This window comes from Poeciliopsis prolifica, unplaced genomic scaffold (genome assembly GCF_027474105.1).
Source record: "Poeciliopsis prolifica strain line A6 unplaced genomic scaffold, Auburn_PproV2 SCAFFOLD014, whole genome shotgun sequence".
NCBI lineage: Eukaryota > Metazoa > Chordata > Actinopteri > Cyprinodontiformes > Poeciliidae > Poeciliopsis > Poeciliopsis prolifica.
In genome coordinates this window covers 5571742-5586931 of record NW_026562389.1, presented here as the reverse complement: position 1 = coordinate 5586931, position 15190 = coordinate 5571742, and the positions used below count along the sequence as shown (strand labels likewise).

Here is a 15190-nt window from a genome sequence, read left to right as displayed (position 1 = left end):
AATATTGAAACAAAATATCATACACAGTAAGAATAATGCTGATAAATAAAATATAACAGAAAAATTATGGAAGACAACAATAACAGCAGTGCAATATCGAAAATTTAGAACCAGCAATTAGTCAAGCCATTAATTAAATTAAATACAATTAAAATTCTTAAAACTGGACACTATTATATTCTGCTTGGCCTTTACTCAGTTGTTCAGTCCTCAAAAGTTGATTATTTCACATTTTCAAATGAGTAACCAACGTGCGATGGCAGTTTTAGGTGAAACTCCTGTTAAATATACACATTTACACTTTATGAAATGAACTTTGTTCTTCATGTGACCTGTGAATAAGTATATTTTTATTGTCTATTTGTTTTGTCTTGCAGAATAAGTCTAAAAGCAACAGCTGCTCTAGAATTGCCACATGGTAAAGGTTTGTTAATTATGGGATGGTGAGACTGAGCTCCCGTTGCCTTAGCAACGGAAGAAAGCCCAGACCCAAGAGCGGGGACTACCCCGGGAAAAGTGACGTCACTACGCGGCACCACTCTCCATGGAGCATCGAGCTCGGTGAGAAGTTTATACGCAAAAGCATACACAGGTAGACATGGTGTCATTTAGAAAGGACGATTCAGTTTGCGACATGTTTTGTGAAAGAAGACTCACGCCGCCCCAGCAGACTGCTCGGCACAGAAAGCAGAGACTTTTGTCCAAACTGGGAGACTCTGGATTCGAGGACGATCTGGTTTCCTCTCCCATTCCGCCCCGTTGTCGGACGGATGCATCCCAACTGGAGTCAGAAGAACCAGAGTCCGGCGATGGACAGCTGTCCCACTGGTACCTTCAGTACGGAGACGTCGGTTTCAGGATCCAGAGGGAGAAAGAGGCGCAGTTTCATCCCTGCCAAAGCCTGGCACGTCAACCACAAGTAGGCCAACAGAAATTCAGCCTATTTACAGTAGATCACTCAGGATCAAAAATACATAACTGACTAGTTTGAACACATGCAGGAATATGCATTAGCTTTATAATGTCAAACCCGCTCACAGAATATGTAGCATCTATGTTTCAAGGTAAACATGGATTTCTGATGGTTTGTCTTTAGATTTTAATTTCACTTTGACACCCAAACAGAAATATAAATGTTCCAAATAGAACGTATAGCTAAAACATCTCATAAACAAATACAGCTTTTCAAAGTCAGACATTTTGCTGGATGATAACTTTTTCCAGAAGATATTGCAATAAATGATAATATTGTTGTTTTGAGACAATTTTCAAGTAAAATTGTGGTACTGGAAAAATGATAATTCATTAGCACATTTCTATTTATTGCAAACTCTAAATGGCATTTAACACTGGTGAGCGTGGTACAATCAGTTTTTAGATTTAAAAGGCATTTAGTGCTTTGGAATCTACAGAATCAGATTGACTTAGATTATTTTTTCCCTGAAACGTGTGAAAAATGAACAACAACAAAAAATTCATAAGGGGAAAATATTTTTTCATACAGTATGACTTGGGTCAGCTTTCTGATGATTCTTTACTCTGCCTGCAGCTGACTGCAGATGCACGCTGTAAGCTGGTGAGCTGGCTCATCCCCGTCCATAAACTCTTCCGTCTGTCCTTTGAGTGCTGCTGCCTGACAGTGAACATCATGGACAGGTTCCTGGCGTCCACTCCAGTGGCCACAGACTGCTTCCAGCTCCTGGGTGTCACTGCTCTCCTCTTAGCCAGTAAACAGGTCAGTCTTTAGTGAAATCTTTCAGAGGCAGATCCCTCTGACTCCATTCAGATGTTCCCCATCTCTTTTTTGTCTCTACAGGTGGAGGTACGCTCGCCATCGGTCAGCTATCTCTTGTCTCTGTGCTGTGATGCTTTCACCAAGGAGCAGTTCTGCAACCTGGAGTGCCTCGTCCTGCTTCGCCTTAACTTTCGCCTCGCCTCGCCCACCCTGGCCTTCTTCCTGGATTACTTCAGCAATCTTGTCAAGGCTGCCAAGTTTGTGATTAAGAACAATATCAGTGACGGCTTCTCAGCAGTGAGTTCAGAGATAGCAAAGATCAGAAAGTGCCGTGAGCTTGCAGAAAACGTATGTGAGTTGACTCTAGCAGACTATGCTTTCAATAAATACCCACCATCTCTGATTGCTTGCTGTGCCTTGAGACTTGCATGTGAATTATTGAGAACCGAACACTGCTTTGCAGACCAGGCAGCCGTAGAGTTGGTGGAAAACCAATGGGAATGTTTCAGTGGAGATCCATATATGCAGCCAGTTTGTATCCAGTCATGTGAAAGCTCTACCTTTAGTCCAGGTTTGACAGTGGAGGCGACTTCAGATCAGGACTGCAGTCTGGTGCAGGAATGCAAAGACAACCTAAAGATGTTGGTGTCACTGAATCAGGAGACTTTAAAAGTGATGCCATGAAAATAAAACATCAAAAAGCTGGTTTAATTTTTTTTCTTAGTTTATTATGATGTGTGTGAGAAGCAGTGCATGATGATGATATGTTTTTGTAGACGTGAGCTGCATAAATCCTTCATGAACAGTCATATGTTTGCAACCACTAAAGGTTAACTTAGTATTATATTTTATTTATTTGTCTTTCTACTTACACATTTCTGTAATCTCTTTAGGGTTTTGAAACATTGTATCTTATTTATTAATTGTTTTAAGTAATAAAGTGTATGAAAAAATTGTTGACTTTTACTTTATTGTGATGCAGCAATCGTACAAAGTATTGATTTAGAGTTGCTGAACATATAAGAACTGGACATTTAAAAAAATAAATAAATGAAAAATCCTTCAATTTTATCATTTCTAGGTAGCTCATAAATTCACCATCAAATACATTTAAGTTGATTGTAATATTTGAAAAAAGCTAATGGGGTTATTTATACATTTATCTTGTGCACTTTTCATAAAAAATCTCATACTTGTCACACATTCACATTCTGTTGAAGTTAAGAATAAGACATAACTTCTGCCAATCGCTGCTATTTCCACTGACCACTGCGCTGAAAGAAAGCAGAAAACCAAAACTATAGAAATGGATCCAATCACCGCCAGTCGATGACATGTCAGGAAAACACCACAGATCAATTAAAATGTGTCAATCTGATACAGAATAAAATCATTAATCTATTCCACACGGACACACATCTCCTGAAAGCCAATGAACATGAGACAGGGGACCTTTCGATCCATCTCAATAGCATGGCACGCACTGCCAGAAGAGAACCACCCCGTATGATCCTCCATGTGACTTTGCTGATAGGGTTGCAAGGAATCAAATACTATATAAATTGGAGCTGAAAGAAAATTAAAACTAGTGAAAAGGACCATAATCATCTCTCTTTCAACCAGATTGCGCATGACAAGACTAACACAAATCTTACAAGGGTCATGTAATAATGGTTGGGTCTTACCTGGAGTGACCAACACAGAAAATAAACACTTTTCTAAAAGTAGTGATTCCTGAGGCTATTGTTCCCTGAAGGTCAACACTTCATCGTTTTTGTTAGCAGCAGTATTTAGAGACAAACTATGCCAACACAGCCCAGGCAATTTCGCGGCTTTATCTGCTAATCCATTACGCGTGGCAGCTCGGCCACACAGGTGCATAAAGACCAGTTGACATCCCCCTGTTTGTTTACTAATTGAGGCATTTGTCACAAGTGTTTACTGAACTCTCTACTCCGAGAGATTTTTTTTCCTTTTCCACTTTTCTTTTCGAGGGCAGCGAGCTTTGGTGTTAATAAAAGATATTTTACGCAAATGGATTGAAATTACGCATGTTACGCAAATTAAGCATGTTATTAAAATAAATATGTACGGACGCCACATGTTCATCTTTTGTTCAGCCTATACACAATCTCTATAAAATGTATTGACTCTTACAGTAAATATTCACTATGCGTTTGTGTGTGTAATTTGCATAATTACAATGAGACCTGATTGCTTCGGGATGTTGCTGCGGTGCGCACCTGCTGGCGCTGCGATGGCGCCGTTCTGCGCGGCACCGTTTCCCAGTTTTAAACAGAAAACCCCATACTGCACTAATTTCATCTCCGAGGACGCCGACACTCCCTAGAGACCGAACTAGTGAATTTGATTGGGCCAGGAAAGGGAAACCGCGGCACACAGAGACACAAACCGGGAGAAAGTCGACTATATCAGCTCCAAATCTGAATCATGTCCCTGTCAGTTTCTGATGGATGGAGCTGATGATGGAGACGCAAAAAGAAGGGAACGCTTTCGGTGCTGCTTGGCCCAACAGACTGGGACAGGGCAGGGGGAAAGCAATTGTAAGCAAGTTCTCTCTCTCTCTGCAAAGTGCAATGTGCAAATGAATGAAAACTTTCATGACAGGCGCTGTTCCTGCAGGATAAACTCCAGGTTCCAAGATGCAGCAGTCCTGTTAGTGTTTATGTTGAATTTCCCCGCTTTGCTTGCAAAGGTAAACCACCAATATTGTGACTGAACTCCAAATACTAGGTTTAGGTTCTTTTTTACAATATCGTTATCTTTTAGGTTTTGCAACAATTGATTGGGGGGATTTGGAGGACTGTACATCTGCTGTGGAGCAGGAGAGAAACTCATTCGTCTGTCAGGTGAGAATAAAATCATCTTAAACAACAAAATCACAGGAATTGTGTTTGATCTGGTTGCAATGCTGACTCTTGGTTTAGTTTCACAATTGATACAAAACCAACACCGATATTTATTTGGTAAGACAGTCTGAGCCCCCCTCTGTTAATGTTTGACTTTGGGAATCCTTCTCAAATGGGATTGTAGTTTACACATGACAGGCAGGCTACTAAACACTAGCACCACCTGAAGTTTCCTTCCACACACTGCCTCTCTGCACAACATTACACATCTGAAATGACCACCAAGATTCACTCCTGGAGCTCTACTTTGATTTGGTGGGATTATCAGGTACAGTTGTCATGGTTTCTTTGTGGTTTTAGTTACCAAAACACATCATGTTGATAATCAGCTTTATCTCGTCACAGGTGAACGAGTCTGATATAGACGAGCAGCATTATGGAGATTATGCAATGGATTTCATCACAGGTGAGGGAGCTAACTTCTGGGAAAGAAATGACTTCTACTCACCCTTCCTCCAAACTCCTGCTCATTATTTCCTTGGTGATCTTTCTCTTCTCTCAGATTCCACTGCTGCAGGAGACAGTTGTCTGTCTGAACTTCTCCCATTTCAGGGATGTGTTATACCCCCTCTAACTCCTCAGAGGGATTTCTCTCCAGAGGACAGCATGGTTCAATCCTCCACAGAAAAAACAGAGGATGGAGATTCATGGAGGAGTGTTGCAGAGCACCAGGGGAGGGCTCTTGGAGACTCAATGGCCATCAACAAACAGGTAAAACATAATCTTAGGATTGTTTGTGTCCCTGCAGATTTGACTCAACTTTATGTGATGCAAATGACAAAGCAAAATTTGTGTCCATCATATTATTTAGTGGGGCAAAATATTGAATATTTCAGCATACATTTTTAAATATGTTTTTAAAACACAGTATAGAGGACATCCAAAAGCAGACAGCATAACTGAAAACATCTTGTAACTTCTGTCTGCAGCTCCAGGAGAGTCTTCACAAGCGACAACAAGAACTGAATTCTCTTCAGGAAAGAAACCTGTACCTCAAGCAACTGGCGAGTCGAGCAAAACACCTCGCCTCAGTCCTTGAAGTGAGTAAACAAGCTCAAAATTCATCTTTTTATTTTCAGGAACCAGGGTAGTTTTTATGGGTCATCCCCCCACCCCCCTGGCATTTCCAATGCAGGAACCAACAACAAATCAGATAAATGCAGGTAAAAATCTGTCCTAAAAAAACATTCCTAGTATGAAGGAAAGACCTTTCAGATTGACCCTGAGGAAGAGGTGGAGCTTTATAAGGGTCCTGAATAGTTCATAGAGTTGAATAGTTACAGCATTTTGTCTCAGTCATGTTTATATGGAATGCAAAGTATTATATAAAAAAATAAAAAAATGCATATTTATATAGTTGATGAGTGTGAACTTCTTTTAGAGACTCATGACAGTCAGAGATTCTCATGCTGGAGAACCGAAGGTACCAACCTCTGAAAACACATCTCTGAGTCCCTGCAAGAGGCAGCGTCTGGATGAAGGTTATGAAACAGAGTCCTCTGACTCGGTGGAGGACATGCTGAGGGACATCAGCACACGTTGCAATGCTGTGCTGCTCAACAGCGCTGCAGGATCACCACAGGAGTCCGAGACGATACGCATGTATGGCGCATTCTCAAGTTTGCATATGTCCACTCCTAATAACAGCAGCACTGTGAATGTTGATGCACCAGAGGCTGCAGAAGATGTCTCATCCTTCAGGACCTCCGTCAGAGAACACTGCACCATTCGGACTCAGGTGTTTCCTCATGGGCATGCGTTTACATCAAGGACCCTGCAGGGGGGGTACCGTTTCCGCTGGGTTCCTAACCGCAGCTGAAATGAGAGACTGCCACTGGGGCTCTTGTGATGAAGGTGCCATAAATCTGAGAGAAGTGGGTGGGCTGCAGCGGTTAATGCTTAACTTCTAGTCTATTGTGGTATCTGTGAATTATTAAATGATATCTTCCTCAGGTAGCTTGTGAGCTAATCAGACAAAAGTGGTGCTTTAAGGAAATAAGACCTCCCTCTCTGCTGTTCACATTCTGTTTTTGTTTACATGCCTAAAGATATGAGGAATTTTGAATTCATTGCATTTTTTGTTGGAAAATATATATTTTACAAGCCTTGAAGTAAACTTCTTTTTGCTTCAACTTTGGAGAAAAACTTGCATTTTTTTTTCCACACTTGAGCACATATAAAAATGTGAAATACAACAAATGTTTAATCAGTTACGAGAAACCTTTTACTGTAAAATCCTCTTGTTTGAGCAAAGAAACAAATTAAACCTTATGACCTGCCTTAATATGCAGAGGCTTCCTTGATTTTTGTCTGAATCTGATTGCATGAGAAAAGGCCCTGAGCCCTGGTCCTTTACAGCCATCTTCCTTGACTATTGCCTTGAAATATGAACAGGTTTTGTTTTTACCGTTTATATGCTCAATAAGGCTGTTACTTCAACTTGCTAAATGCTGTATTGGAGGAGAAGTCCCCAAACCTCTTCTATATTTAAACATTCATAAAAATAAATGACAATGGAAAATGGAAAATAAAATCAGCATAGCAGTAAAGCTGAAAAGAGAACGTTGAGCCCAGGCAAGATACTCCGGACAGTGGACATTGTTTTTGGTTCGGTGCTCTGCACAAGGCATGGGTGGAGTGTCTTTCTACCATACATTTTCCTTCCACTCAACTTTCTAATAATAAGCTTGGATGGAGCATATTGTACAGCCATTGCTTGTTGGGGCTTATGTCACATTAGAGGTTATTGAACAATTGTCAAGTCTAAATTTGGTTTTGGGCTTTCATCCTATGTAAGGAATTATAAAATGTAACTATGGAGACGTTTCAAATGTATGACTCTTTGTGTGAATCGATTTTATGACATGAGCTTTGCTTTCGCATTTAATTACTTGAATAAATTAACCTTCAGTGATATTCTAAAGAGCTGAAAAGTCATGAAGCTCGCTGTGAAACCAATGACTGCCACCGAATAAAAAGGCATCCGGGGAGCAAGCATTGTTTGAGCCGATTGGAGCAAATTTGACCGGTTCAGCGGCCGCCAAACTGAAGAAGAAAAAAAAAATCTGAGAGGCAGAGTGGGTTTCTTAGGTGAATAAAGGGAGGAGGCTGCAAATGAAAGTCGCGGGAAAGAGGATTGGAGAAAAAAAACCAAAACTGTTCCTTAGGTGTTCAAGACTCAGGGTCAAAATGAAAGATTGTCTTTTAAAAAGTGTTCGGGAAGCATGCCTGCAAAAAAAAATTTATAAAAAGAGAAATAAATAAACATAACAGAATAGAGATTTCAACCAATCAGTTAGAGAACAAGTAGTGACTTTAATTAAAGTGTCAGATTGTCGAATCAAAAAGCAAAGGTGTGTTAAACTGGAGCTGCAGACGCAACATCCCGCCTCCCCGCCCACCTGTCGCGCTCTTCCAGGCTCGAGCTCGCGCTGTTTAAGGCCCATATGGAGGCAGCAGGTGGCGAGAACGTGCGCATCGCTCGCGCCGTTCAGCTCACTTAGCGCCACAACAGCAGCTCGTTACCAAACGCTGTGAACCGCGCGACAGTTATGTTTTCTAGCTGCCTGCCAGGCAGCCAGATTTATTTCAATCAGGTCAAATTTTCTGCCAGGAATATTAATAGTTTTATTAATAGTTTTGCAGAGATCGTGCAAAACAGAAAAAGTAGTGATTGCACTTCAAGATATTTATATTCAGTAGTTCTTTAAAAAAAAAAAAAAGAAATATATGTAAATAAAAAAATATGTAAATAAAGCTATTATTTAAGGATATTGCAAACATTTTCAAAGCGATTCCTTCCTCTACATTTCTTGTCTTATGCCAGTGTACTGAAAATAATAACAATCTAAAAATATGTGTGGTTTTTCTGTTTTTATACAAAAAAAGAGCATTTTGACGCACAACTAATCACCACTGAATCTACACTAACACAACTCTAACACGCACAACTGGACTTAACGACTCTGCTCGCTTGTTCAGTTGTAACAAAAGAAAACAAATATTAAATTAGAAAATAGTCAAATGATTCCCAGATCCTTTTTGGTAAATGATATCAAATTAAGATAGCAAATCCAGGTGTGTAGCCTAATTCATTTTCAGGTTTAGAGTCTTTATGTTGGGCCAACAGCCCGCTGCCACCTCATCTTTTAAAGCTTTACCGCGTTGCTGTTTTGCTTTACTTTGTCTACTTAGTTGTTGCACTGGAAACAAGGATGCAAAACTCATCACTAGACAAGCCACTTAAAGTAAAAAAAAAAAAAAAAAAACAGGAGCAGGCCTCCAATGGCAGAGCAGAAGACGCAGATTCCCGCTCTGCTGTCCGCCCTGCAGGAGTATTTAGGAGGGGAGTCCGAGCAGGAGAGGCACGTATGGCCCGGGTCTCAGCGGTGGTCAGGGGCTAAAAATGATCTCTGTAGATGGGGGGACAATTCACATAGACGTTCAAATAAGTAGGTAAGTAGATCAAATTATGGTGGTGGTGTTGCCCGTCTGTGTATTTCTTTGTTTAATCTGTTGTTGCTGCTGTTGCTCCAAGGCAACACATGCAAACTTTCCACAAATCACAGTCCATTCCTGGTTCTTCTGCATTAGACACTTTTCAATTCTTTTCTCATTAGCTTTCAGTCTTGTTAGACCTTCTTACTGATCAACTTTGCAAAAACTCGTTTTGTTTTGAATTATGAGCTCAATTGTTTAATTTCTCCTCTTTATCAGGAGGATGCTTTAATGAGGATAAGATGACCTTCTCCCAAGGTAAGATGAAAACTCTTTGTCCAAATGAAATCAGAATCTCTCTGATTTCTGGATTAAAGATCTGAGATGCAGGTGACAGTGTGGCTATAGATTTGATTGTGTGCAGCTGCACCCCCCAACCCACTGATGCTATCAAGATAACCTTTAGAAATACCTGCTTCTGAAGCTGGGCTGCAAAATGTGTTTGGTGCAGAAGACCTTTTAGTTGTGACTGGTATGGAGGCAGTGTAATGTTAGCTGACGAGTTCTCTTTCAGCTCACAGCGCTCTGCTACCATAACGGTTATATTTACGCTCAACTTGTAAATGTTGGAGGACTTTTTGTATAAATATCTTAACGGAAAAGGATCTCTGGTGCTTCTTAGCTGGTTTGTAGGCAGTGTCTCGTAAGCTGGTGGGGTCGTCAGGTGCCAGCTTACCTGCTGCTGCACTCAAACTGTCAGAGAAATCCACAGCAGCTTGACCTTGTGAGATACTCAATACAGAGAAATCATTGCAATATAAAAAAAAGTATGAATATGAAGGTTGGTCCTCTTTCAGTTATTGGTTTCTAGGTGCTAAGAATTATGGTGTACAATAATCTAAGCATATTTATATACCTATACTGAAATGTACAAAAACCACACAGCACTCATTATTAATAAACATAATGTCAAAGTTGTGTGTAGAAGACAAAGTTGTTGCTCCTACTGCATTTGCAAAGTAGCTTCATCTCACTCTAGATGCTAAAGGCTTGTTTGCCTCTGTATAATAAAAACAGCATAAAGACATAATGTAGCATCTGAACCATAAGACTCATTAAAAAATGAGAAATGGACACTATCAACTTTAGAGAAAACATCAATTCATCCACCCACTTGTCTGTGCGCAGTGGGGCTTTCTATCCGCAGAGATCACTAAGCATGAGAACATGAAAACTCCATGTAGAAAAGCTGTAGGTGAGGATTTGAAAAGTCGTTGGAGAAAATAACTGATGATCTTGAGGTACATTATTTTATTGTTAAAAGGATGAGATACAGTTGAAAGGATGAGATCAGACACTAAAAGGTGAAAAGGCAGGCTTCATCTTAAAAACAAGATTGTAAACTTTAGAAAATTACTTTAAGAAGCACAACATAGAGATTTTTTTTTATTTATTTAAAAACCCAACACTGAGGGCTTTACAACCTTTTATCTTCAGTGGTTACTGTCCGATAAAATGGCCAACACTCAAATAAAACCCTTCCAACACTTCTTTCTGGAGCAACAGATCTCTCACATGCCCTCTGCTGACACTTCAGTCATTCCAGGCTTTACCAGCACGGCTTCATTTGACACAAAGTGGCAAAATGTCCCATATCTACCAAGCATTTGCCATCATAGCTCCCCACGTTTCCTTATGATGATTTCTCGCACCAGTGCTGTGACCTCTTTTCGGACGCTCTCCATGGATTCGTCTGTTCTCCAGAACCGGATCACTTTTCCTTCCTGATTCACGAGAAACTTCCAGAAATTCCACTTTGGTATTTTCTGAACAGAATCTAAAAAGAAAGGAAAAAAATTTAGTTTGATTGGATTATTTTTTGAAAATTATAATGACATCCCAAAACAGCAATACAACAAAAGAAAAATCAACATATAAATGTATTTACTATAAACAAATATAATTTTCTAACAATGTAACTATGCAAATACAAGAGCATTTCTATATTTGTGCATAGTTTTTTTTTTTTTTTTTTACATCGCTTTAAATGTGTGTTGAGCTTTTCTGGTGAAACAATACACACATGTTTACCTTTAAACACTTATAACTGATGAGAATGTCATTCACTTAAGATTGGATTATCATGATTTCATCCACTTTGTGAAACATGCTATTCTATTACCACTGGCAGCAAAAACATCATGATGATGCTTTCAATGCCATGTTCAAAAGTTTGTTCAGTGCTAACAAGGTATGAAAGTCTAATCTTAGCTTCTCCAAACATTGACCTTTGTTATTGTTTAGACATAGCTGGTTCTCCTACCACCATAATGTTTTTCTTTGAAAAACACGTGGAGCAATCAAAACTAGTTCTGACAGGTTCATAATAGCCTTCTTGGATTTTCTTCATATTAGCATTCACTTCAGTTTCAACCCTAAAGACTTCACTTAAGAGTCTGAGTCTCTGCCAGCAAACAAGTCAATAAAATTGACTTGCAGTGGTAAAACATCCAGTCAGAATTTTGCTGAAAGATTGTTGATGTCTAGAAAACAGTTATACTTTAAGCTAATATTTATCCAAATATTAGTGCTGCTGTCTATATCTTTCTGAATTCTTTTTATGTTTTAAAAATGACCCATTATAATAAAAAAATAACCAAAAACTGTCTTTTCTGGGTAAAACTCCATCAAGACCCTACAGAACCCTTTCATTATTTAAATGTCTGATTGATTTTATCCTACACAGATAAAATCATAGAAATGATTTTAGAAAGTTTTAGAAAGTTTAGAGAAATATCCACACTAAATTCAAGCATAATATTAATTATATAACCACTACCCCCTGAAAAAGTAATCAATTAAAGTCAGCAATTGTTGTCCGAAATTGTTAATATGCAACAGGACATTGTTTTCCTGCAGACCTGTGAGGAACCTGAAGGCAGGCTCAGCCTCCGTGCCCAGGATTTTGATCTTGCTGAAGAACGGGAACGTCACGCCGTAGGTGGACTTGGCGAAGGCCTCGATGTCGCGGCTGAACCCGGGCTCCGTGTCCCCGAACTGGCCGCAGGGGAAGGCCAGGACGTTGAAGTGAGACGTGCCCAGCTCCCGGTGCAGCTCCTGCAGAGACTTGTAGCTCGCCTCCGTGTGCTGGCAGTGACTCGCCACGTTTACAACCAGCGATGCCTGAACAGGACAGAAACCATGGAGCAATTATCACAACAAAATCCTGCACAGCATGGAATGACGAGAATGTAGGAAGTATAGAAGACAAACGTAATCTCTGTTTCCAAATGGAGACTTGCAGAGATTTACTGCCAAACTTAAGACGCCTGGTGATGATGTGGACGTACTTTTCCTCGGTACTTCTCCAGGGATACCGTCCTCCCCTTTGCGTCTTTCACCTCAAACGAATAAAAGTCCTTCTGTCTTCTGGGCTTCACCAGGTGCGTCTGCAGGAGGAATAAACACCCCATACCGACTGTCATGCTCACCAGGACCCTGAGCCTTTTTATTCTGGCTTTGGAGGACTTGGTGGGATAACCTCCGAGAGCCTCCATCTTGGAGGGGGGGAGTTAGGAATCCTGCAGAAAAGTCTGGGCGGACTCGAGGATGAAAGGGGGGGGGGGGGGGGGGGGAAATCCCTACAAACAGGAAACTCATTGCCTTAAAAATAAACAGCTTCTAAAGGCTGTGCTAAATTTAAAAAAATCACGGTTCTTAAACATTTCATACCATGTTATACCAGGTCAAAAGTTATAAAGAAATGTCTCACAAAATTTATTTTTAAATTCGCAGAGACACGAACATTTTATTGTGAAATTCCCAAGAGGAACTAACTTTCCAAAAGTTGATTCCAGGGCTTGATGTCAGCTTTGGGGTGACTATTATTTTTTGCCAAACTATAAAATTTATGAAATGTACAATTTCTCATGCCCAATGTTTTTTTTTGTTGTTGTTCTTCTTCACAGGCGACGCTGATGAAGTCGCATACAGACCCTTCAAGAGGCGGAGCATCAATGGAAGCAGCAGAGGAGGTCCAGCTGCCAGTACACCGCTGCCCTTCGGGGGGCGCTGTGACTCTCTTTTTGAGTTTTACACCTTCTGTCGGAGGCTGGAGCTCGCATTTTCACGAAAAAAAAAAACCCATGCAAGAACACAATGTCCTGCAATATGACATGCAAGAAACCTCTGTAACACCTTCTGATAAAGAGAATAAATAATCTTAAATGTGATCAGAAACTAAGATGTTACCAAAATTAGGATTAAAATTCCAGTTTGTGAAAATAATATCAAAATATAAACATTTATTATTCTCACTTGCACATGACAAGTTTTCTAACTGTTCTTATCATTCATTGGGTTGTAAGATATATTTAATTATTTCACTCACATTAAAGACACATACATGTTCATGTTTTTATTTGATATTATTCCAGTATAAAAATGCAAACAAACTAATAAAAACAATATGAATGTGCACTGCAGAGAAAATAAAGGATGCATTGCACTGTGCAACAAAAATGAAATAAATGTTTCACTGCGTTGTGCATCTTGCAGTATCGTTGCGATGCTCTTTTTACCCGCATTGAGGGTACCACTGAACATGTGAGACTCACACCATTGCACATCTGTGTTGCAATCACAAATTTGCACAGTTGTTAGAAACCTCATCTTGACATATGGTTTGAGTGTAGTTTCACTTCAGCTCCTTTCGACTTATAGGAATATGAACAGTTCCCCATGTCTTACGAGCAAGTTGGTAAATTGCTGTACTGATTAGGATTTTCTATGGCATTTGAAGCTGAGTCATCTCTGGTGGACAACTGCAGAAGATAATTGTGGCTTTAAACTCACCACAATGCTCTGTGAGATCCAGAAGATGGATGTAAGCAGAAACGCCAACAAATAATAAAGTTGTGCAAAAATGGCTTTTTCAGAGCCATTTTTGCTCTGAAAAAGCAAAAATGTTGAGTTAAAAAACAAAAAAAACAAAGTGGTGTACAACTTTAAATCTTTTATGAGAGCAAATTTTCAAGAATTTTTTCAATTGTTGTCAGCAGCTTGTACTTTCATTGTGCCAGGAAAAAAAATAATTACTGCCGCACAGTACCTATAATAAAGTATTCACACCCTTCGATGATTTTACAAATCAATGTAATTAGTTTTTTGGGGGGTATTTTTGACAAAACAAATTTACAAATAAAACCCCTTCATGTCAAAGTGAAAATAGATGTCTACAAAATAACGGCAAATAAATAAAAAATGTGTCAGATAGATTAATTGACTGCATAAGTATTTCCCTGCTTCAAGTCAGCATGTTTGTTAGCAACCACAGAACAGACTCTGTGGATAACTCTCAATATTTACTCTATTCTTACTTTGCAAACTGCTCAAGCTCTTAAAGGTTGCAGGAGAATTGGCTGTGAACAGCCAATTTCAAATCCAGCTACAAACTCTCCATGGGACTGAGGTGTGGGATTTGACTGGGCCACCCAAGAACATCAACCTTGTTGTACCATGTGTGAGTCTTTAGCTGGAAGCCTCTTGCTTTACAAGAAAGAAGCTGTAGTTCTCTTGCCTCATTCATTTTACCTTCTGCCTTTACCAGCTTTGAGGCCCTGCTGCAGTGAAGCATCCCCATAACATGACTCTGCCACCACTTTACTTCACAGGATGAATGGTGTCCACCAAAAATAGTGCCTTGACTGTTCAGTTTTAGACTAATCATAACTTTCTCCAACATGATAGGGATTTTCTCCCATATAGCTTTGACTGACAACAGTTGTATGCAGAGTCTCTCTCATCTCAGCTGCTGGAGCTTGTAGCTGTGCAGTCACTGATGGCTTCTATCACTAGACTCTCTGTACAGTCTCACATACATGTATGTAAGTGAGTTGAAGAATTTTGCCATTATGAGTTTCACGGGAAAGACACAATCCCTACTGAAAGACTACTGTAAGAAAATAATACTTTTTACAGAAGGGAAGGAAAGTTAAAAAAGATTGAACTTTTCCATTGTTCAAGATTAAATAAAAGCTTATCTTTCTTCTATTTTTCATTTGTGCTCAGTCACATGTAGATAATTTGA

The 15190-nt window shown here is 39.7% G+C and overlaps 3 protein-coding genes and 1 long non-coding RNA gene across 5 annotated transcripts; 3 read left to right on the top strand and 1 right to left on the bottom strand.

Annotated features, from left to right (window-relative positions):
• The first annotated feature begins 500 nt into the window (after nucleotides 1–500).
• On the top strand, nucleotides 501–2548 carry LOC129365876 (cyclin-O protein B). 2 transcript variants are annotated; one of them, XM_055039426.1, is made up of 4 exons: nucleotides 501–561; nucleotides 652–919; nucleotides 1550–1735; nucleotides 1817–2548. In XM_055039426.1, exons 1-4 carry the CDS (start codon nucleotides 545–547, stop codon nucleotides 2417–2419), a joined length of 1074 nt encoding a protein of 357 aa, XP_054895401.1. In that variant the 5' UTR covers nucleotides 501–544; the 3' UTR covers nucleotides 2420–2548. The 2 variants fall into 2 exon arrangements, with proteins under 2 accessions (XP_054895401.1, XP_054895400.1); XM_055039425.1 differs by lacking the exon at nucleotides 501–561 and having other exon boundaries at nucleotides 565–919.
• Nucleotides 2549–4221: 1673 nt separating this feature from the next.
• Nucleotides 4222–6484, top strand: LOC129366022 (multicilin). Its single transcript, XM_055039613.1, is given in 8 exon segments — nucleotides 4222–4359; nucleotides 4361–4451; nucleotides 4526–4605; nucleotides 4823–4933; nucleotides 5011–5071; nucleotides 5168–5376; nucleotides 5595–5705; nucleotides 6047–6484. Coding segments are annotated over 8 exon segments (1239 nt in total).
• Nucleotides 6485–9040: 2556 nt separating this feature from the next.
• LOC129365885 (uncharacterized) lies at nucleotides 9041–13353 on the top strand. Its single transcript, XR_008606564.1, has 3 exons — nucleotides 9041–9120; nucleotides 9382–9420; nucleotides 13071–13353. It is a non-coding gene; the product is annotated as an uncharacterized LOC129365885 (long non-coding RNA).
• On the bottom strand, nucleotides 10394–12687 carry gpx8 (glutathione peroxidase 8 (putative)). Its single transcript, XM_055039431.1, has 3 exons — nucleotides 12453–12687; nucleotides 12024–12285; nucleotides 10394–10939 (listed from the first exon to the last, which is right to left on the bottom strand). The coding sequence occupies exons 1-3, from the start codon at nucleotides 12657–12659 to the stop codon at nucleotides 10776–10778; spliced, it is 633 nt and encodes a 210-aa protein (XP_054895406.1). The 5' UTR covers nucleotides 12660–12687; the 3' UTR covers nucleotides 10394–10775.
• Nucleotides 13354–15190: the final 1837 nt, after the last annotated feature.